Source organism: Anas platyrhynchos, chromosome 2 (assembly GCF_047663525.1).
Source record: "Anas platyrhynchos isolate ZD024472 breed Pekin duck chromosome 2, IASCAAS_PekinDuck_T2T, whole genome shotgun sequence".
Classification (NCBI taxonomy): domain Eukaryota; kingdom Metazoa; phylum Chordata; class Aves; order Anseriformes; family Anatidae; genus Anas; species Anas platyrhynchos.
Genome location: NC_092588.1, coordinates 94161039 through 94177877, shown reverse-complemented (window position 1 = coordinate 94177877; position 16839 = coordinate 94161039). Strand labels below are relative to the sequence as shown.

The 16839-nt window shown below is 41.6% G+C and overlaps 1 protein-coding gene across 1 annotated transcript in view; it reads right to left on the bottom strand.

The window, feature by feature from the left end:
- Window positions 1-16839, bottom strand: part of TMC2 (transmembrane channel like 2) — a 34827-nt gene that overhangs the window by 3089 nt on the left and 14899 nt on the right. Inside the window, exons 10-18 of the mRNA XM_072033206.1 lie at window positions 16255-16402; window positions 13586-13774; window positions 11689-11868; window positions 10640-10789; window positions 9520-9648; window positions 8005-8072; window positions 6890-7129; window positions 5024-5149; window positions 7-85 (exon numbers count right to left, since the gene is read on the bottom strand). Coding sequence (XP_071889307.1) covers window positions 7-85; window positions 5024-5149; window positions 6890-7129; window positions 8005-8072; window positions 9520-9648; window positions 10640-10789; window positions 11689-11868; window positions 13586-13774; window positions 16255-16402 — 1309 coding nt within the window. The remainder of the gene's footprint in view (window positions 1-6; window positions 86-5023; window positions 5150-6889; window positions 7130-8004; window positions 8073-9519; window positions 9649-10639; window positions 10790-11688; window positions 11869-13585; window positions 13775-16254; window positions 16403-16839) is intronic.

The window sequence follows — 16839 nt, the reverse complement described above, 5'->3', positions numbered from 1 at the left end:
ACTTACCATTTGCATTTTCTTCTTCAGCTCTGCGTTGGCGCGCTGATATGCTTCAGACACAGCATTTAGGTAATAGATAGCAAGGCTACAAAAACAAATGTTGCTGTAGTGTTAGGATCGGGGAGAGAGAAAGCTTTGTAGAGAGGAAGCATAAAATTCATGGACGTGCTGCTTTCCTAAGAGCACCAGGTGAAGCTTAAAAATCCAAACTGACTTTATTTAGGACCCATCGCAACCCATATAGTGGGCCTATGTGCACCCAAATATCCCAGGGAGGACTACCTATGGGACTTAATTAGACTTGATTCCTGAGCCTGGATTTCACTGCCACTTACGGAATCACAGAATGGTTTGAGTTGGAAGGGACCTTAAAGATCACCTAGTTCCAACCGCTCTGTCATGGGCAGGGACACCTTCCACTAGACCAGATTGCTCAAAGCCCAATCCAACCTGGCTTTGCACACTTCCAGAGATGGGACATCCACAGCTTCTCTGGGCAAACTGTTCCAGTGCTTCACCACCATCAGCAACATTTTCTTTCTTATATCTAGTCTAAATCTCCTCACTTTTAATTTAAAACCATTATCCCTTGTCCTCTTACTACACTCCCTGATAGAGTCCCTCTCCAGCTTTCTTGTAGGCCCCTTTTAAGTATAGAATCCTGCTATAAGGTCTCCCAGAGCATTCTTTTCTCCAGGCTGAGCAACCCCAACTCTCTCAGCCTGTCTTCATAGGAGAGGTCCTCCAGCCCTCTGATCAATCATCCTCATGGTCCTCCTCTGGATTTGCTCCAGCAGGTCCATGTCCCTCTTATGCTGGGGGCTTCAGAGCTGAATTCAGTATTCCATGTGGGCTCTCACAAAAGTAGAGTGGTAGAATCACCTCCCTCAGCCTGCTGGTCACACTTCTTTGGATGCAGCCCAGGATATGGTTGGCTTTGAGGGCTTCTGCCCATTGCCAGCTCATGCTGAACTTCTTTGAACCCAACACCCCTTAGTCCCTGTGCCTTAGAGGTGCTCTCAGTCCATTCTCCACTCAGCCTGTATTTCTGCTTAGGATTGCCCTGGTCCTGGTGCAGGATCTTGTGTTTGGCCTTGTCGAACTTCATGAGGTTCGCACAGGCCCACCTCTAAAGCCTGTCCAGGTTCCTCTGGATGGCACCCCTTCCCTCCAGCATGTCAGCTGTACCACACAGCTTGGTGTCATCAGTAAACTTCCTGAGGGTGCACTCAGTCCTACTGTCCATGTCACCAACAAAGATGTTAAATATTTCCAGTCCCTGTACAGACCCCTGAGAGACACTACTCATCACTGGTCTCCACCTGGATGTAGTTGTTGACTGCAGTTCTTTGTGTGCAACCATTCAATTAATTCCTTATCTACTGAGTGGTCCGTCTCTCAAATCCATGTGTCTCCAACCTAGAAACAAGGACGTTATGCAGGCCAGTGTCAAATTCACTTGGTGGGGATAAGGGCTCAAGTTCACCATTTAAGTTTTACCTACCTCCTCACATCTACTTTTCTCACTGGCTGTCTCCAAGCTACCTTAAAAGATTCAAGGCTTAGGAAAAACTCAAGCTGCCTTGTGGCAAAGTCAGTTAAGGTGGGCTGAACCAGTCTAACAGCTCAGCTCTGCTTAAATAAAAGAAAAACAGCCTGCCTGCCTCTGCCTTGTCTGTCTTCCTCTACACCAGCCATGGCCCTTAGGTCCTTTGTTGATGGTGAGCTCATTCAGCTTGTTCTCTGGAGGAAAATCAATACAGCTGATAAAACATGTGGCTTTATGCTATGTCTTACAGGAGACAAAACAGATTAGTTAAGGAGCTCAGAAAAACAAATAGGAAACCAGGAAATACATGACAGAACAAAGACCTGCACCCTCTCCTGAAAAGTGCATTGCTCAACTCACAGTCTGCCAGTTGCAAGTGAGCAGAGATGGGAACAGAGAACAAGCAGGAACCAGGTGGGAGCAGGCTTTTGTTTTGATTTCTTCCTCTGCAAAAAGGACATGCCAAAGCAAAGGGAGAAACCAGCCAAGCTTGTGGGCACTGAAAGGCAAGTGGGTTCTGAGAGGGTATGCTGACAGCCGGTCTTTGGTGTGCAGAGAGTGGCATGCTTCAGAACAAGCCCAAGTGTCTGGGGCTGTCTCACTACCACCTGATAATATTTAGGTTGTCAAAAATGTCTCCTCCTGCTTTTGTAGAGAGCTTTTATTCTCCTTAATTATAAACATCATCTGCTTAGTGACTCTGGACCACTCCTGGGAAAAAGCACAATCCATTCAGTTCACTGCTATTGTGCTTTGTTTTGTTTAAAAGAAAAAAAATTAAAAATCTAATATTAAAAAAAAAGAAAGAAAGAAAGAAAGAAAAGGGCAGACCAAAAAAAAAAAAAAAAAAAAAAAAAAAGAAAACCAACAAACTTTTGTCTAAAAAATAGTTCCTGACAGTTCACAAACACAACATATGGCCCAAGCTCAGCATCATCAAATGAGGCTAGAGGATTTTAGTACAGTGTCTTTAAAAGACATTTAGAGGTTGCACTTAGTGATATGGTTTAGTGGAGGACTTGTTAGTGTTAGGTCAGAGGTTGGACTCGATGATCTTGAGGTCTCTTCCAACCTAGACAATTCTGTGATCCTGTGATTCTGTCTGACTCTAAGCACAACAAGGCACCATTTACCATCATATTGGTTTCCAGGTGAGAGATTGGAAGGGGATACTCTGGATGGCTTTTCTGGAGACTTTTTCAGAGGTCTGTCTGGGGGAAATACATTTATTTCCCTTTGCCTAGAATTAAACCAAAACTCAGTCTTGGTGATCTTGGTGATTTAGGCTCTCTGTCCCAACAAAGCCTTTTAGAGTTGTTATTTTTGTTCTTCTATAAGGATGTGATTTATTTTTTTTCCTTCTACACTCTGAAACTGATTGCTTAGGAAATATAACACCTCCATAATCCTTTGAGGCTACTTGTACCATAACATAAGCTTTTAGAGAGAAGGCAAGAAATCAGGGTCTTGCATATGACTTACAGTCCAGAGAAAATGGTGAAAGAGATGTAAACCTAAGTTTCTGTCTCTCTGTGTATTGCCTGTCTTCTAGCTAGTGGTGTATGGCTTTTGTAGATGTACAAAGATCATGCATTAAATGGGATTCTCTCAACTGAAAAGTTTCAAAAATGAGAAAAATCCTTAGAAAAAGTACCTGTATGGTGGCTGTAATTCTGTCTGGAACTTTTTCAAGAAAAGTTTACATGCATGTAGTACTTACACTTTACATGCAGTACTTACACCATGCATCTGATGCTGTCAGGACATGCAGGAGCTACTAGCAGCAGACTGTAGGTCTGACTTATTTAGGCACAGTGGAAGCATCAGCTTTCTTTTTTTTTTTCTTTTTTTTTTTTTTTAATGGCTGTGACCCTTTCAGTAGCCACAAAACTGGAAGTCACGAATATTTAATATCCCCAAAAGCTGCACAGATAGTGTAGCTGGGTGGGAAGCAAGGATGTTTTACGTAATGTGGACATGTAGTGGTATCTCTTTTTGCAAAGGGAATCAGGGCGGAGACCAAATGATGTTTTAAGGAGAGATGGATCCATGGAAGACTGTTGTGCGGGAGTGAGGAGTAGCCCTCCTCCTGGAAAAGGGATGATGAAAGGAATGTCTTCAGCAGGTAAATGGGATTCATACTGTTCACTATCCCAGCTGTCAGTGGAGTAAAGGGCAGGAGATTGTCACTGACCAAAATGTTATTTTCAACATTCTACCATTCTCATGACACCTTTTTGGAGGGTTTGCATCAAAGCCGCAAAAAATGATTTGCAGCTCTTTTGTAAAGGTTATTCATTTGGGCTGGATTAGTTTTGCAGTCATATCTGCACTTCATATCAGCAGTAGCATCTGTGAAGCCTACAGGACTAGAGCTAATAATTCAATAATATGCTTGGCTGTACTGGGGATGTGACATGAGACTGTCTTCTGTGTGCATCAGATCTGATTTTTCCAAGTATTCTTTTGTCTGCACCAGTTACAGTAACTGATCATTTTTATTTAGGTTAACATGAGTAAGGAGTTTAAGGCAAGTAGAGGGATGCTGGTTGATTTTCAGTTTAATTGGGATTTTTCTCAGTCTGTTCCTATAAGAAATTCCATTAACACATAAACTTGTATTTGATTTAATTCAATAGTATTGTCTTCAGTGTAACCTAGTAAAAACAAAGGATCACAGTGCCCAAGAGAAGTAGACCAGACCAGAGGCCCATCTCCAACGTGCACATATGCCAAAGGAAGTGTAAGAGAGGCAAGCCTGTGTAATACGCTCCCTGACCCTCTCCACATCTCCATCTGTTTAGCCTAGCATGTTCAAAGCTGTCTGTAAACTTTGGCCACAGCTTTTCCACTCTTTTCGATAGCCCTGAAAACCTCAAGAGTAATGCCAAAAATATCTTTTAAAAATACAAGTAAATGAGAACTGCCCTGGCCAGGCTGCTGAAGGAACTGAGGATCAACCATGGTTTCAAATGTGGCTCCAAAGCTGAAATGATCTGATGCTACTGAAACAAATTTCAGATATATTATTTGGAAAAAAAAAAATAAAAGAAAAAAACACATATTTTTGGAACAAGTAATTTTTGAATGCCATGTATTGGCAGTGCTGTAAATACCACCAGCTGTGACAGAAATTGCTTCTCCACAAGGTACCAGGCTGAGACTGTCCATTTAGTTCCTATGAGCTACTGAAAATTTTAGAGATGGAAGCTGTGACTACCACGAGGTCTATGTCAACAATGTGTTTCATCTACAAGGTTGTGTTTAATTGGGTTAGGAAATTAAATTTAGGGAAATTGGGTCGGGCAAGGGCTGGGGAGGGGGGGTCAGAGAGGGGTGGGAGGCAACAAGGAGTGTGGCTGCTTTCATCCAGGCCATTATCTCAGTAGATGTACCTTGCTAAAGTTACAGCAATTTTTTCAACCTCCTTCCATCCCTGTAAGATGGGCATGTAATATTGCAAGGAAAACTTACACCATGAGTAGAATTGCAGGAATGATCAGTCCTGGGTTTGCCACGTAGCTGAAGATCTTGGCAATAAAAAGAGGGAAATCAAGCTCAATAGTCTCTTGAATGACTTCATACATCCTTTTCTTTCCACTGGAAAGAGAAATATTCAGTTAATGTGTGTAGAGAACTCCTGGAGGGATACTTAATGATGATAAGTAGTATGTTTCCTCTCTGCCAGTGAGCATGATCTTGCTGTTGGCCAGCAAGGATTTTGAAGTAAAAGTTCTACTTAAAATAACTTAATTTCAAATTACATTGTAGTCCATTCCCCTCTCTCCCTTCTTTAGTTATACAAATAATCTCTGTTAAACCAGCTTGCCCCAAAAGATAGTATGTTTATTTCAATGTGCAGATCCTTTATGAATTCTGCCTATTTGCCATCCTGAAATGTATAAAAACCTACAGATTGCAGTAACTATACATTTCTGATCAATTTCTTATTAAATGCAGCCTTCTCATAGTAGACGTAATTTTCCATATGCAAATTCCAGCTTTCTGAAATAATGAATCAACTTGAAGAGCTGTTAAGTAAGGACAAAAATAACAAGTTGTGATTATTGCTTAATAGGAAACTCAGTGAAAGAGTCATTTCAAATTGGATTGATAAAACAGATGAGAGTGTTCTGTGTGAAAATAGCACAAATCTATAAAAATTGGGCTAGATTGCATATCGACCTTCTTCCTCAGTATCTATTAATTCAGCCCCATGAGTGCTATTCCTCATCTTTAAGTTTGCTTCCTTGCGAGATCTTGCAGTCCCTTCATATTCTGCTCAGGAAGGCATTGGATTCCTTCTTTATAACAAAAGTCAATAAAGTCCAAGTGGCTAAGCGGGACTCCAACTTCATTGGCTGCCTTAAACCTAGGAGAGTTAAGTTTTGAGTCAAGTTATGGGTGGAAAGTTATGCTGAGGGGAGTGAACCAGGCTGAGTAGATTTTGAAGGTGTGATTGGGAATTAAAATAGTGCTCTGATTTCAGGTGAGTCATCTCTTAGTGATAGCATGCAGGCAACAAGTTTCCTGACAGATGTTCGGATATTGCCTGTTGACACCTATCCTTGTTACTTAACAGATGGAATTCTGGTCTCTTGCCTTCTCCCCAAGTCTTTTAGCTTTCTGATGTCGTTCTCAATCAGCAGATGGATAACAATTTATTCCAATCTGTTTCTTTGCTGTGTCAGACTCAGTGGGCCTAGGAAATGGTGTTACTCAATCAGATTAGACATTATTGGCATGTTAATCCAGTCCACTGAATCCTCTGAACAGTGCTAATTTCAGAGAGAAGGGAAGGAAAAAAAAAGGCTTTTCTTTTTAAAAGCAACAACTCCTCCGGCTCAGACCTATGAATTTCCTGCTATTTTCCATCAAAAATGCAACACAGTTCATGCTGTGGGATTTCTTGGCTCTATGGAAGGTCTTAGGAGGTTTTAGACTCTAATTTTGCTACCATAACGTTGATGAGAGCCTTAGGGCTGCTCCTGTTGCTTTTTTCCTGGGGGCTGCACCCCGGTGTCCCACCCCTGCTGTCCTCTGATGCTTCTCCATCTCTGTGTGTTGGGGAAGCACCATCAATAAGGTATCAGAGGAGGGAGGAAAAAAGCTGGGTTTGTAGAGCCTTCCAGAGAAAAGCAGACATGCTCAGTGGAGACCCAGCACCCCTAGCAGACTGGGTGTGTCCTGTGGCTTCACATAACTAGGGATTTAACAAGAAAGAAAATGGAGAAGTATTACATGTATACCATCTTTGCTGGAGACCAGGCCTTCAAACTTCATGAAATTAATCCTTTGTAGCAAAGCCAAAACCATGCATTATTGGTGTTTTGTTAGTACCTGAATGGTCCACAGTCAAAGGAAGGAGGCAAGGACATGATGGTGTAGGCCACAGGCAGGAGACTGAGGAACAGGATTAACAGTAAAAGTCCCATGTAAAAGTTGTTAGACTTGGATGCTTTGAATACTCGTTCATGAGGGACATTGCTACTCATGACAGCCCAACACTGAAAATACATGGAGGTTAATAAGCGCAGCACGTTTATACCCACGAGCCCTGGCGCATAGAAGGATCCCATCCTGAAAGGGAAAGGAGAGGAAAAGTTTGTTTGTTTGTTTGTTTTTGACAGACTGGAAGGGTTTTTATTTTCAAAAGAAGAAAAAATGTTGCTAATGTTGTGGAAAGCTTACCCACAACTAAAGTCCGAGCGGGAAGGCTTGTGCTATCTATCTTGTCTTTCTGGAGGAGAAGTTGCCTGCATCCATGTTAATGTACAGTGACCATAAACTGAAGACCAGACAGATTTCAGACCTCAGTGGTTGTAAGGAAAGACTTGCAGTTTGTGACAAAAATTGTCTGGGGATAGCTTGGAATATGTCAAGTAAAGGAACCCAGAAGGGAGTGACATTCTTGAGTCTGCAGAGATGTTGTAGTAGAAGATCATTAAATCCCGGCAAAAGAAACCTCACTCCCAGAGGAGGTGTGGGATTTTGTGTGGTTGCCTGTTGACTCTCATTCTGTCATATGATCAGCCTTTGTTTGCCCTCCATTGGGGCAATTTTGGGATGTACTCTCTTGCCTGACATGCTCAGCTGACTCCAGGGCCAGCCTTGTGCTCACAAGTAAGCTCACAGCAACTTGTTCCCAAGCCTCTTCTGATCTCTTCCCCCAGCACGTGAGCCATCTTGAAAGGATGAAGTACATTTTTATGAAAAAATGATTTTATTAAAGTGAGACTATGGCCGGGTTTGCAAGACTGTTCTTTGTTTCAGTTGATAACAGTTCTTTGACAACTAAGCTGGCATTTTGAGTTTTCTACTTTAGTAGACAAGAGCAGAATGTCCAGCAATCAGAGAAACCAAATCCCAAATGCTATTCTAGCTGGCTTGGAAGTCTTCTGACTACACTGTGGGTCTTTTTTTCAATAATGCAAAAACAAAGGGAAATATCTTACCAAATCATTCCTTGGTTGAAGACCAAACCCAAAACATTGCCGCTGATGTCGAACTCTGCATAGGAGGGCTGCATGGGAAGAGAAAGTGTTTGTTTTTGCTAGAGGTACCTGCTATTGCTTGCTGTTGCTGCTGGGCATAAAAATACTTATTTAAATTTGATATAAAGTGATTTCTGGGAGGGCTCCCACTGTGTGTGCACTGCTTGAATAACCAGCAGCTGGGCTGTGGGCTGCTTCTCTCTTGGCTTGCTTAAAATTGGACAAACGTATGGAGGTGCTTAGAGTTGCATGGTGTTTATATGTTCTCTCAGTTAGCAAAGTCAATTGTGTACAGAGGAGCCATGGCACAGGACTCGACTTTATACTTCAGCTGATGTATCTGGCTGCTGATTTGCAGTTTTATTCTGGTAAAATATTGAATGTTTAAACAGTCATAATGATGATCTGGAGGACAAATGCTACACCAGATATATCCATATCTGTATGTCTTGTAGCAGCAGGCTGCTGCAGAACAGAAGTGGAGAGCCTAGGGGAGAGGAACATGAAGGAATATATTACCTGGTCAGTGAGAGGTGACATTTTGCCCTGTTCTAGATAATAGTTAAAATATTGCTTTCTGTGGACCAGCCCTTCTAACGTGGGTGCTAAAGGTGGTAAGTCCAGAACAGGCAGGTCTAATCTATTGGCAGTATTTGTCACTTCATAAGTTATTATTCTGGTAGATTTGCCAGTGATGACACTACTGTTCTATGAGTATATGCTTTTCTGCATAAAAACTCAGGTCCAATTTAGCTGCTTATACTATGTAAAGTTTTTTCTGTTTTCTTGAAAAAATATTTGCATTTCAATACAGAACACAATTCTGAAAGATGATGGGTGATGCCCTCATATGTTTGAAATATCCTGTGTAGTATGTCTGCTTTTGACCCAATTAGATACCTGATTCTGTCTGAATCAATCTGTTTTTGTCACTTAAGTGAAAAAATGAACCTTTTTTTTCACAGTTTTGCTCTGTATTTGTGCAGCTCCAGTGCTGGCGGCTTTGTAAAGTTGCCTTTATGAATACCAAAGAGTTCTGTGTGTTATGCATACATGATAAGGGAAAGAAGAGCTCTTTACTCCACTGCAGCAAAAGTAACACCAACCTTCAGAATAGATCAGAAGACTGTGCTATGAGTAAAATATCTTACTGCCTCCAGGACAGACAATGAAGATCAAAGAAGACCTTTGAGAAGAGATGAGTATAGAAGGGCCTAATTATTTGAGGTTATAACAACTGAATGTACATCAGGTCAATTTTTTTTCAACTCAACTTCATCATTTAAATTCCTGAGGTGGGAAAGATAACTGTGTTTCCGGGGTGAAAAGTAGTAGTGATGAGTAGTGATGCAGAGACTGCCTACACAGCTTAAATTATCAAACAAGACCAGAATCAATCATTCAAAATCAATCTGTGTCATATTTGAACAAATGGCCCTGCTTCTTCAGCTTCTCAGCTACAAGACATTGACTTACAAATCCAGCCTCTAGGTCCCAGCACCAACAGTAATTCACAAATCTGACAAAGCAAGCTCGAATAAAATCTCCCACCAGGATGGTTACGTAGGTCACCAGGATATCGGACACTGTGAGCCTTACAAACTCCTGCAATTTAAAACACAAACAAAATATTTAGCTCCAATAATTTCAGTAGCTCATTCTGGGAGGGCATTTTATTTATTAATCTATCTCCCTCTATATGACAGTAACCTTCAGAACTTCATGCTGTGAGTAATCTCCCTACTGGTTTTCAGCCACTTGGCAGTGCCAGAACTTCAGTTTTGTGCTTGGGAATAACAAACTCCCTTACAACTATTAGCCCTGATAGTTGTTGCTAGTATTATTGACTGTGCTAAATGTTGTGGCAGCACATAAAATGGAAGCAGAATGCTAACGCTGCGATAAAGCTGTAAAACATGCAGACGAAGGTAATTTTGACAGTGCTGTCACAGAAATCTGTGCTACTGTGGTTTACATTTGTGAGCTGTTCTTGCAGGTATTTCACTGTTCTGAAGAACTACAAAACTTTGGTGCATGATGAAAGCTGCCCAAAGCAAGAGAGTTGAAGGGTAGGTTGGTGGGGTGAAAGTTGTGGTGCTGAGGACTTAAAGACCACCCTTCCATGCATCTCAGGGTGGGTTATCTTCATCTAGCTCTGCCCTCGTCCCCTGGCCTCATGGTGCATTAGTGGTTGGGATGTGTCAGGAGTTCCCTTGGGAAATCTGTGTGCTCCAAAAGCTCTCTGCAATGCAAATCAAATGCAACAATAATTGGAGAAGACAGGTTTATTTCAAAGGTGCTGTCATGATCTGAACCAAGGTATGATGTAGGCATGGCCATAGGCTACCTGGACTTTTTTACTCTTTTGAAGAAAGTGTTGGAGGTCTGTGTGTGTTGGGAGTTTTCACAGCCATAGCTTGAAAACAGTGGTGAATTTATCTTGCCTTGGTACTGCTATGTGAGAGCTGGGAAAGGAGATGTCTTTTACAAGTAAAACTTAAATCCTGGAAATGCTAAAAACATTAACGATAAAAACAAAAACACAAAAACAACACCCAAATCATCCCAGAGACTTACTGCATAACAAGTTTCTTACAATGCCGACAGTTGTCTCCCAGCAGGGTCCCCTGGGCACATCTGCAGGATCAAGGGGAGGTGGGGTGTCAGCACTGCTGTTCCCCATGGATGAGTTGTGGCCAAGCAGCATCCAGCGTGTGATGTTCTTCACAACATCTTCTTCATCCAGCTGCAACAGAGAGATATCTCAGCCAAAAACGTAAGGATATGGGGACCACAGAGGGTGCCAATGGGTTCCCCTCTCTACCAGCTACCATCCCTAATACAAGAAACTGCTTAAAACAGATTTGTGACAGCACTGGAAAAAAGAATAGCACAGAACCTTGCTCCCTTTCCCCGGGTGTCAGGGAGCAGCCCCTCCAGATCAAAAGAAGCTTGGGGGCACCATGAGTTTTGGGGAATCAGCAGCCAGCTCCCTGCACATGGAGAAGCCAGACCTCCAACAAAATGAAACATGGTTTGAGGGCCAGGAAGAGCAAAGAGCAGGGCTGCTGCTAGTGTTCATGGAAGAGGAGCCTCTGTGCAGTCCTCCTTCTTTGCTTTGTTCATCATTTTCAGGACTGAACAAGTCTCCCTGATTCCTCCTATTCTTCTCAGCTTAAATCAGGGTCATTTTTTTCTATAGATCAGTTAGACATTCGTCCTTTCCTGCTGTTATCTGCCTGCTGCGTACTACCAGGACAATGCTAAAGAGGAGAGGGCATGGAAAAAGGGTTATAAATCACACCCTTGGGGACTGCATTAATAGAAATTGCAAATAGTGTCAGATGGAAAAAAAAAATAGATTATCCTAATATTCTGTGATTTTAGATGACAATAATAGACAGACCTAGAAGTTCTCCCTTGAGTCCCTGACCTCTACTCAGCAGCAGGGAGCTCTGTTCCCAGAATCCATATCAACCTCAGTCTGGGACAGATTGATGCTTAAAATGCTTGAGAGCACTGGGGAGGGGTGGGGGGCACTTGCTGCAAAGTGTGGGATTGCCCCTGGTAGCTATGGAGATGTGCTGCACTCACCCTTGGCTCCAAAAAATGTTAGTGCACTTAGCTTTTCATCTCAGCCCTTACTTTTTCATTGACATCATCCATCAAGGCCAACAGGAATGTGTAGAGGTTCCCCAAGAAGAGGGCAAAGATGCGTCCCAGCTGCCACTTCAACCCGATACGCGGATGGTAATTTTCAAGTGCAGCGATAGTTTCAAACAAGGGGGGGCAAAACATTCCCAGCAAGGACATCACAATTTCAACCTGCCATACAAGGAAAAGGTTACTGCTAACAGCAACAACAGAAACTACCTTATTGTGAGTTGTGACCAAAATTAAGTGTGCACGATGACCATTTTCACTGGGGTGCAAGTTGACAAATCTCTTTAACATCAGCAAATGACTTTCCACTAAAGCAGGGTAGCAAAAGTGGAAGCAGCACATAATAGAGAGAAAGTTGTGTTATGTAATAGTGTTCCACTAAATTAGTTTCTGCTCTTCCTTGCTAACAGAGGCCAGTTACAGCAATAAGGTTTAGATCAAGGGACATGTGGAGCAGAGCAGGAGCTACCAGCAACCTGTCAGCAACTGGCTGGAGATTCTTGAAGGTTTTATGATTAGGAGGGAGCCAAAATGAGCTCAGCTCCTTGGCTTAGTGTGCTGACAGCACAGCTGGACTGCAGGGCTTGCTCCTGCAAGAGCACTTTTATTATTATCTCAAAGGGATGAGCTCTGCAGAGTGTGTTCCCTGTCAGTCCAAGCTCATGCATATTTAGTTTTTTAAGTCACTCATACTATTGCCTGCATCAGCTCCTCATTTATTACTTTAGTTTTAGAGTAAACAAAAGACTTAGGTTAAAAAGCAGTCAGTCAATGCTAATGTTTATTTGCCATATTTGGCACATAACCTTTTGCAATACGCAATTATGGATGTGAATGGAAATGGATCAAGGACTCTGTTGCAGCCCAAGAAAATACGTCCCCGTCTCATGTTTATTCCTCTATATGGGGCAAAGTATTGGGTTGCTGTGGTCAGTGAGATCATTGATGTGTCAGCATTAGCTCAGGTACGGTTTGTAAACACTGTCTTATTTTTACAGCCATCTAGTGCCTGTTGGCCTGCAGAAGACTGTGTCTGGACAGCCACCAGCAGGTTTTGACTCACGGGTCTCTTGTTTTTTACTTCTGTATCCAGAAAGAGGAACAGTACCCAGAATTGTATATATGCAGATCTTAAGATATTACCAGGAAAGTATCAGTCACTAGATTTTTTTTGTTTGTTTGTTTGTTTTGTTTTCACTTTGGGAAAAGTTGACTAAATAAATCAAAGCATTTTGTGAGTTATTTTGCTAATGTTTTCTGAGAGAATTATGAAAATGCATAGGTTTGAATTTGATTTCCCTTTGATATTTAGATACATGGTAATGGAGTACACATTGAAATTAAGCATTTCAATAGATAGAAATAATTTTGTGTGAGTGTGGGGAGAGCTTCGACTTTGAACAGTTCATTCCAAAATAAGACAAATATTTTTGACAACTGACTTTTTTCTACCAATTATGAAATCTTATTCCCATTACTCAGAAGGAATTAAAAAGATCTGAGTTTAACTTCATGTCTGATAAAGGACATTTTCAACACTCAGCTATCTAGTACAACAGAATTTTTGAGCATTAATATATAACTTGAGGTTGGTGTTTTAAAAAATGACGATGTAAGTACTGAAGGCCCATTGAGTCTTAATGCAATTTATTGTGAGAGCATTTTCCCCTGCCTACAGGAGCTGTTAATTTGCCCTGAAAACTCTCTGTGAGACCACTGTGATTCCTGAATAACACAAGTACAAAGTCACAGAAGGACTTTTGGACCATGGTGGGGAATCCCTCTGCTTTGGATGCCATCCGTTTTGGCTGTGGCAATGATTATGCTGATGTACAAGGAAAGTTATTACATCAGAAAACTGGAAGGAAAGTTTCCATACCTCATTCCTTTCATACCACCCAACATTTTGCATTTTTGAAAATGTCTGGGAGCGTTTCACCACAAAGTAAATGAGGTAGCCACTCCCACACAAGCAGCATATGATGAGGATGTTGGCCAGAACACGCAGGAACCTCCTCAGGTGGATGTTCTCATCTTTGTTGCTTTCTTGCTCATCCACGATAGATTCCTGGAAAGAAAAGAAAAGAAAAGAAAACAAAACAAAACAAAAAACAAAAAACAAAAAAAAAAAAAAAAAAAAAAAAAAAACAAAAAAACAAAAACAAAAAACAAAAAACAAAAAACAAAAAAAAAAAAAACAGAGATACTCACAGAATTGGAGCAAGTAAGTTGTAGCACTGAGCCTAAGGCAATATCAGATAGTTTTCTACTTTATAAAATGTAATTCTGAGCTATGATGGCTATATTGAACATGGTACTTTGCGTTAAGCTCAAACAAAGCTCCATGAAGGCATCTCATTTTGCCTGGAAGGCACAAAGTGGCAGACACATCCCATGGCAATAAGGTGGAGGAATGAGGCTCTAAAATAAGACGTCTCCCAGCCGAGTCTACAGCTGGGTTGCAAGGCCTTTTGGATGTCACTGCTAGCTCCTGGACAGGTGGTTGCACACTGTCATCAGGTCACCTCTTGCAACTCATCTTCCCAAAAAGAAAACCGATCAAGCCTTTGAAATCCGCAGTAGCTAGGCTTTTTCTTCACTCTATGTGTAATTTTTTTTCTGTGGCTAATTTCTGCTCAGTATCCCAAGCTTTAGCTCTTTTACAGTCCAAGAATTGGTTTGTGCATTTTAGCAAAGAGCCTTCTGGTTTTATCTGTGTGCAATACTGCTATTAAATTCCCTTTCTCTGGGATTTTACACAAAGTGTTAGCTCTGAACGAGATTAAACTGGATGAAATTACTTTTCAGATCGAGCAGCTACATGCTGACTGGTGGCTCTTTTATTTATTGCTTTTTCCTTACCCAATCTGGTATGAATGTGTAAAAGAAAGTGTGGGGTGAGTTATTGTTGGAAAAGTTCTTCCATCCTTCAGCAGATGCTCAATATATTTGGCCTTGCTTTGTATGTGTTTTATAATCGCAAAACTCAGTCCAATTTGTGGAGTATTTTGTTTACTTTTTATTTGTAATTTTTTAATTTTTGAAACAGTTTTTGGTTAATGGAGCTCCTAGTAGCCCAAAGGCAGAACATTATATAGAAATTTCTGTTAACCAAAAATAGTTTTGGATTTATTTTTTTTTACAGTTTCAAATAAAACTGTTTTGTTTTTTACAAACTTTGTCAATTAAAAATAATACAAAAAAAAAGTAAAGCCCTTTGAAAGTAGGCTTTAAGAGCAAATTTTTTGTCAGAAAAAGATTTTACTTTTTTTTTTTTTCTGCACTTAGTTTCTGTTTTTCATTGGAGAAATCCTCACTGTCCTCCACATTTTGTTTTTACTTGGATTCCAAAATTAAAAAAAAAAAATCTATTAAATTGTCTTAGAGTTGTTTTCTTTGAACTTCTCTGAGGTTAGGTTAGCCCAGAATTTATGATTAAATAACTACAAATCTGTTATTATCCACTGATATTAGTGGAATCAGTTTGTATTCTTCCAGCATGCTGGAGATAGGATTTCTCACGCTATGCAACATAACTTTAATAGCAGGTAAGCTTTGTCTATTTCTGTATGTACGTATTACCCCCATACTTACATGTGTGTCATCAGCTAAGCAGCGAAATTGTCTTGGAAGTACGAACTTTTCAGTAGTGCAGACAGCAGCTGTAGTGGGTCACAGAGAGCTTGTGGACATTGAAATGGAAATGAAGAAATCCCTCAACTTCTTTGCTGAAATTTTAAGATAGGCTCCAAATGGGACACTTAAACCTACTGTGTTCAGAGAGCCTGAGGTGTGGGCTTTGTGATGTTGACAACAGGCTCTGTGGCACAGCCGTGGGATCTGGGATGTTACAAGAAACACAGGGCAGTTTTACTGAGTCTTCAAGAGGGTTTTAGCTTTTGTGGATGAGATGTGGTCATGACTGGGGCAGAGGAACAGAAGAGACAAGATATTTTGGAGGGAAAAACTGTAGAAATTGCCACCCTGTGAAGCTGCTGCCTTCTCTTGTGCTTTGAGTCACAGAGTAAACACTGCCCCAGGAGGGGGATGGCTGTGGGCAGAAACTTGCCCTGAACTCAGGGGTGATGGGAGAAGAGTAATGAAGACGTGGTGGCCCCCTGTGTGTATGGCCTTGGCTTCATGCTGCAGGGTGACTTGTGTCCCACCTGTCCCCTCTGCTGCTCCTGCTGCCCCAAACATTGGGCATGCAATGGCATTGGGTTCCTACAGTTTATATTCTGCCTGGTGCCGAGGAGAAACAGGTGATGGAGAAGTGATGGAGATGGTTAGGTTCTCACATGACCACAGCAGCTATTTTTTCCTACTTAGTGCTCCAGAGGAAAACAATACTCATCTGGTTTTCCAAATCCTAAAAAGGGGCCTGGGGTGATCCAGGGCATTGGAGCTAGACCTGCTGTGATTCAGTGTCATACCCTCTTCATTTTGAGAGATTCTGTACAGATACTCAGTTGTCCTTTTAAACCTCTGCAATGGAAGGCGCTGGGAGCATCCCCAGAGGCAGACAGAGAAATGCCAGTTAGGGGTTACCTTGAAGCTGGTGGTGATGGATGCGAACTTGTTGTCTGCAGTCTCTGGGTTGCCAATGAGGTAGTCCCAGCTTGTGAACATTTTCCAGCTGAAAATGAAGTTGTCATCGTCCCCATCTGCTGTACTCTCATTGGCATTGCGTGCCATCCTGTGTAAGGGTATGCACAGTGACAAGGTCAGGCCAAGTGTTTCACAGAGCCACCACACGTCCTTGAGCTTTGCTGGAGCATCTGGTTGGTGAGGAAGGAAAGCAGGGTGGTCTTTCATGGGGCTTGGGTGTGACTGTTAGGGCTATACAGGCCTTATAATAAAACCCATAACGTATAGAAAAACTAGAATAGATGATGAAAGCAGGCAAGGGATTGCTTCCACCACCTTGTGCATGATGAATGACTATTTAGTGTTTCTGGGCCTTATGGTAGAGTAAATGATAATGGCTATCTTTAGGTAGTTAAATTTAGTCAAAAAGCACTGGTGCTGCCCAGTACAGTCATTGCAACACAGCATTTTAGTGATATTTTTGGTAGCTGCACAATGTTGGAGCAAAAGAGCTTGCAGCAAATCATTCAAGGAGAGGATAGGCAT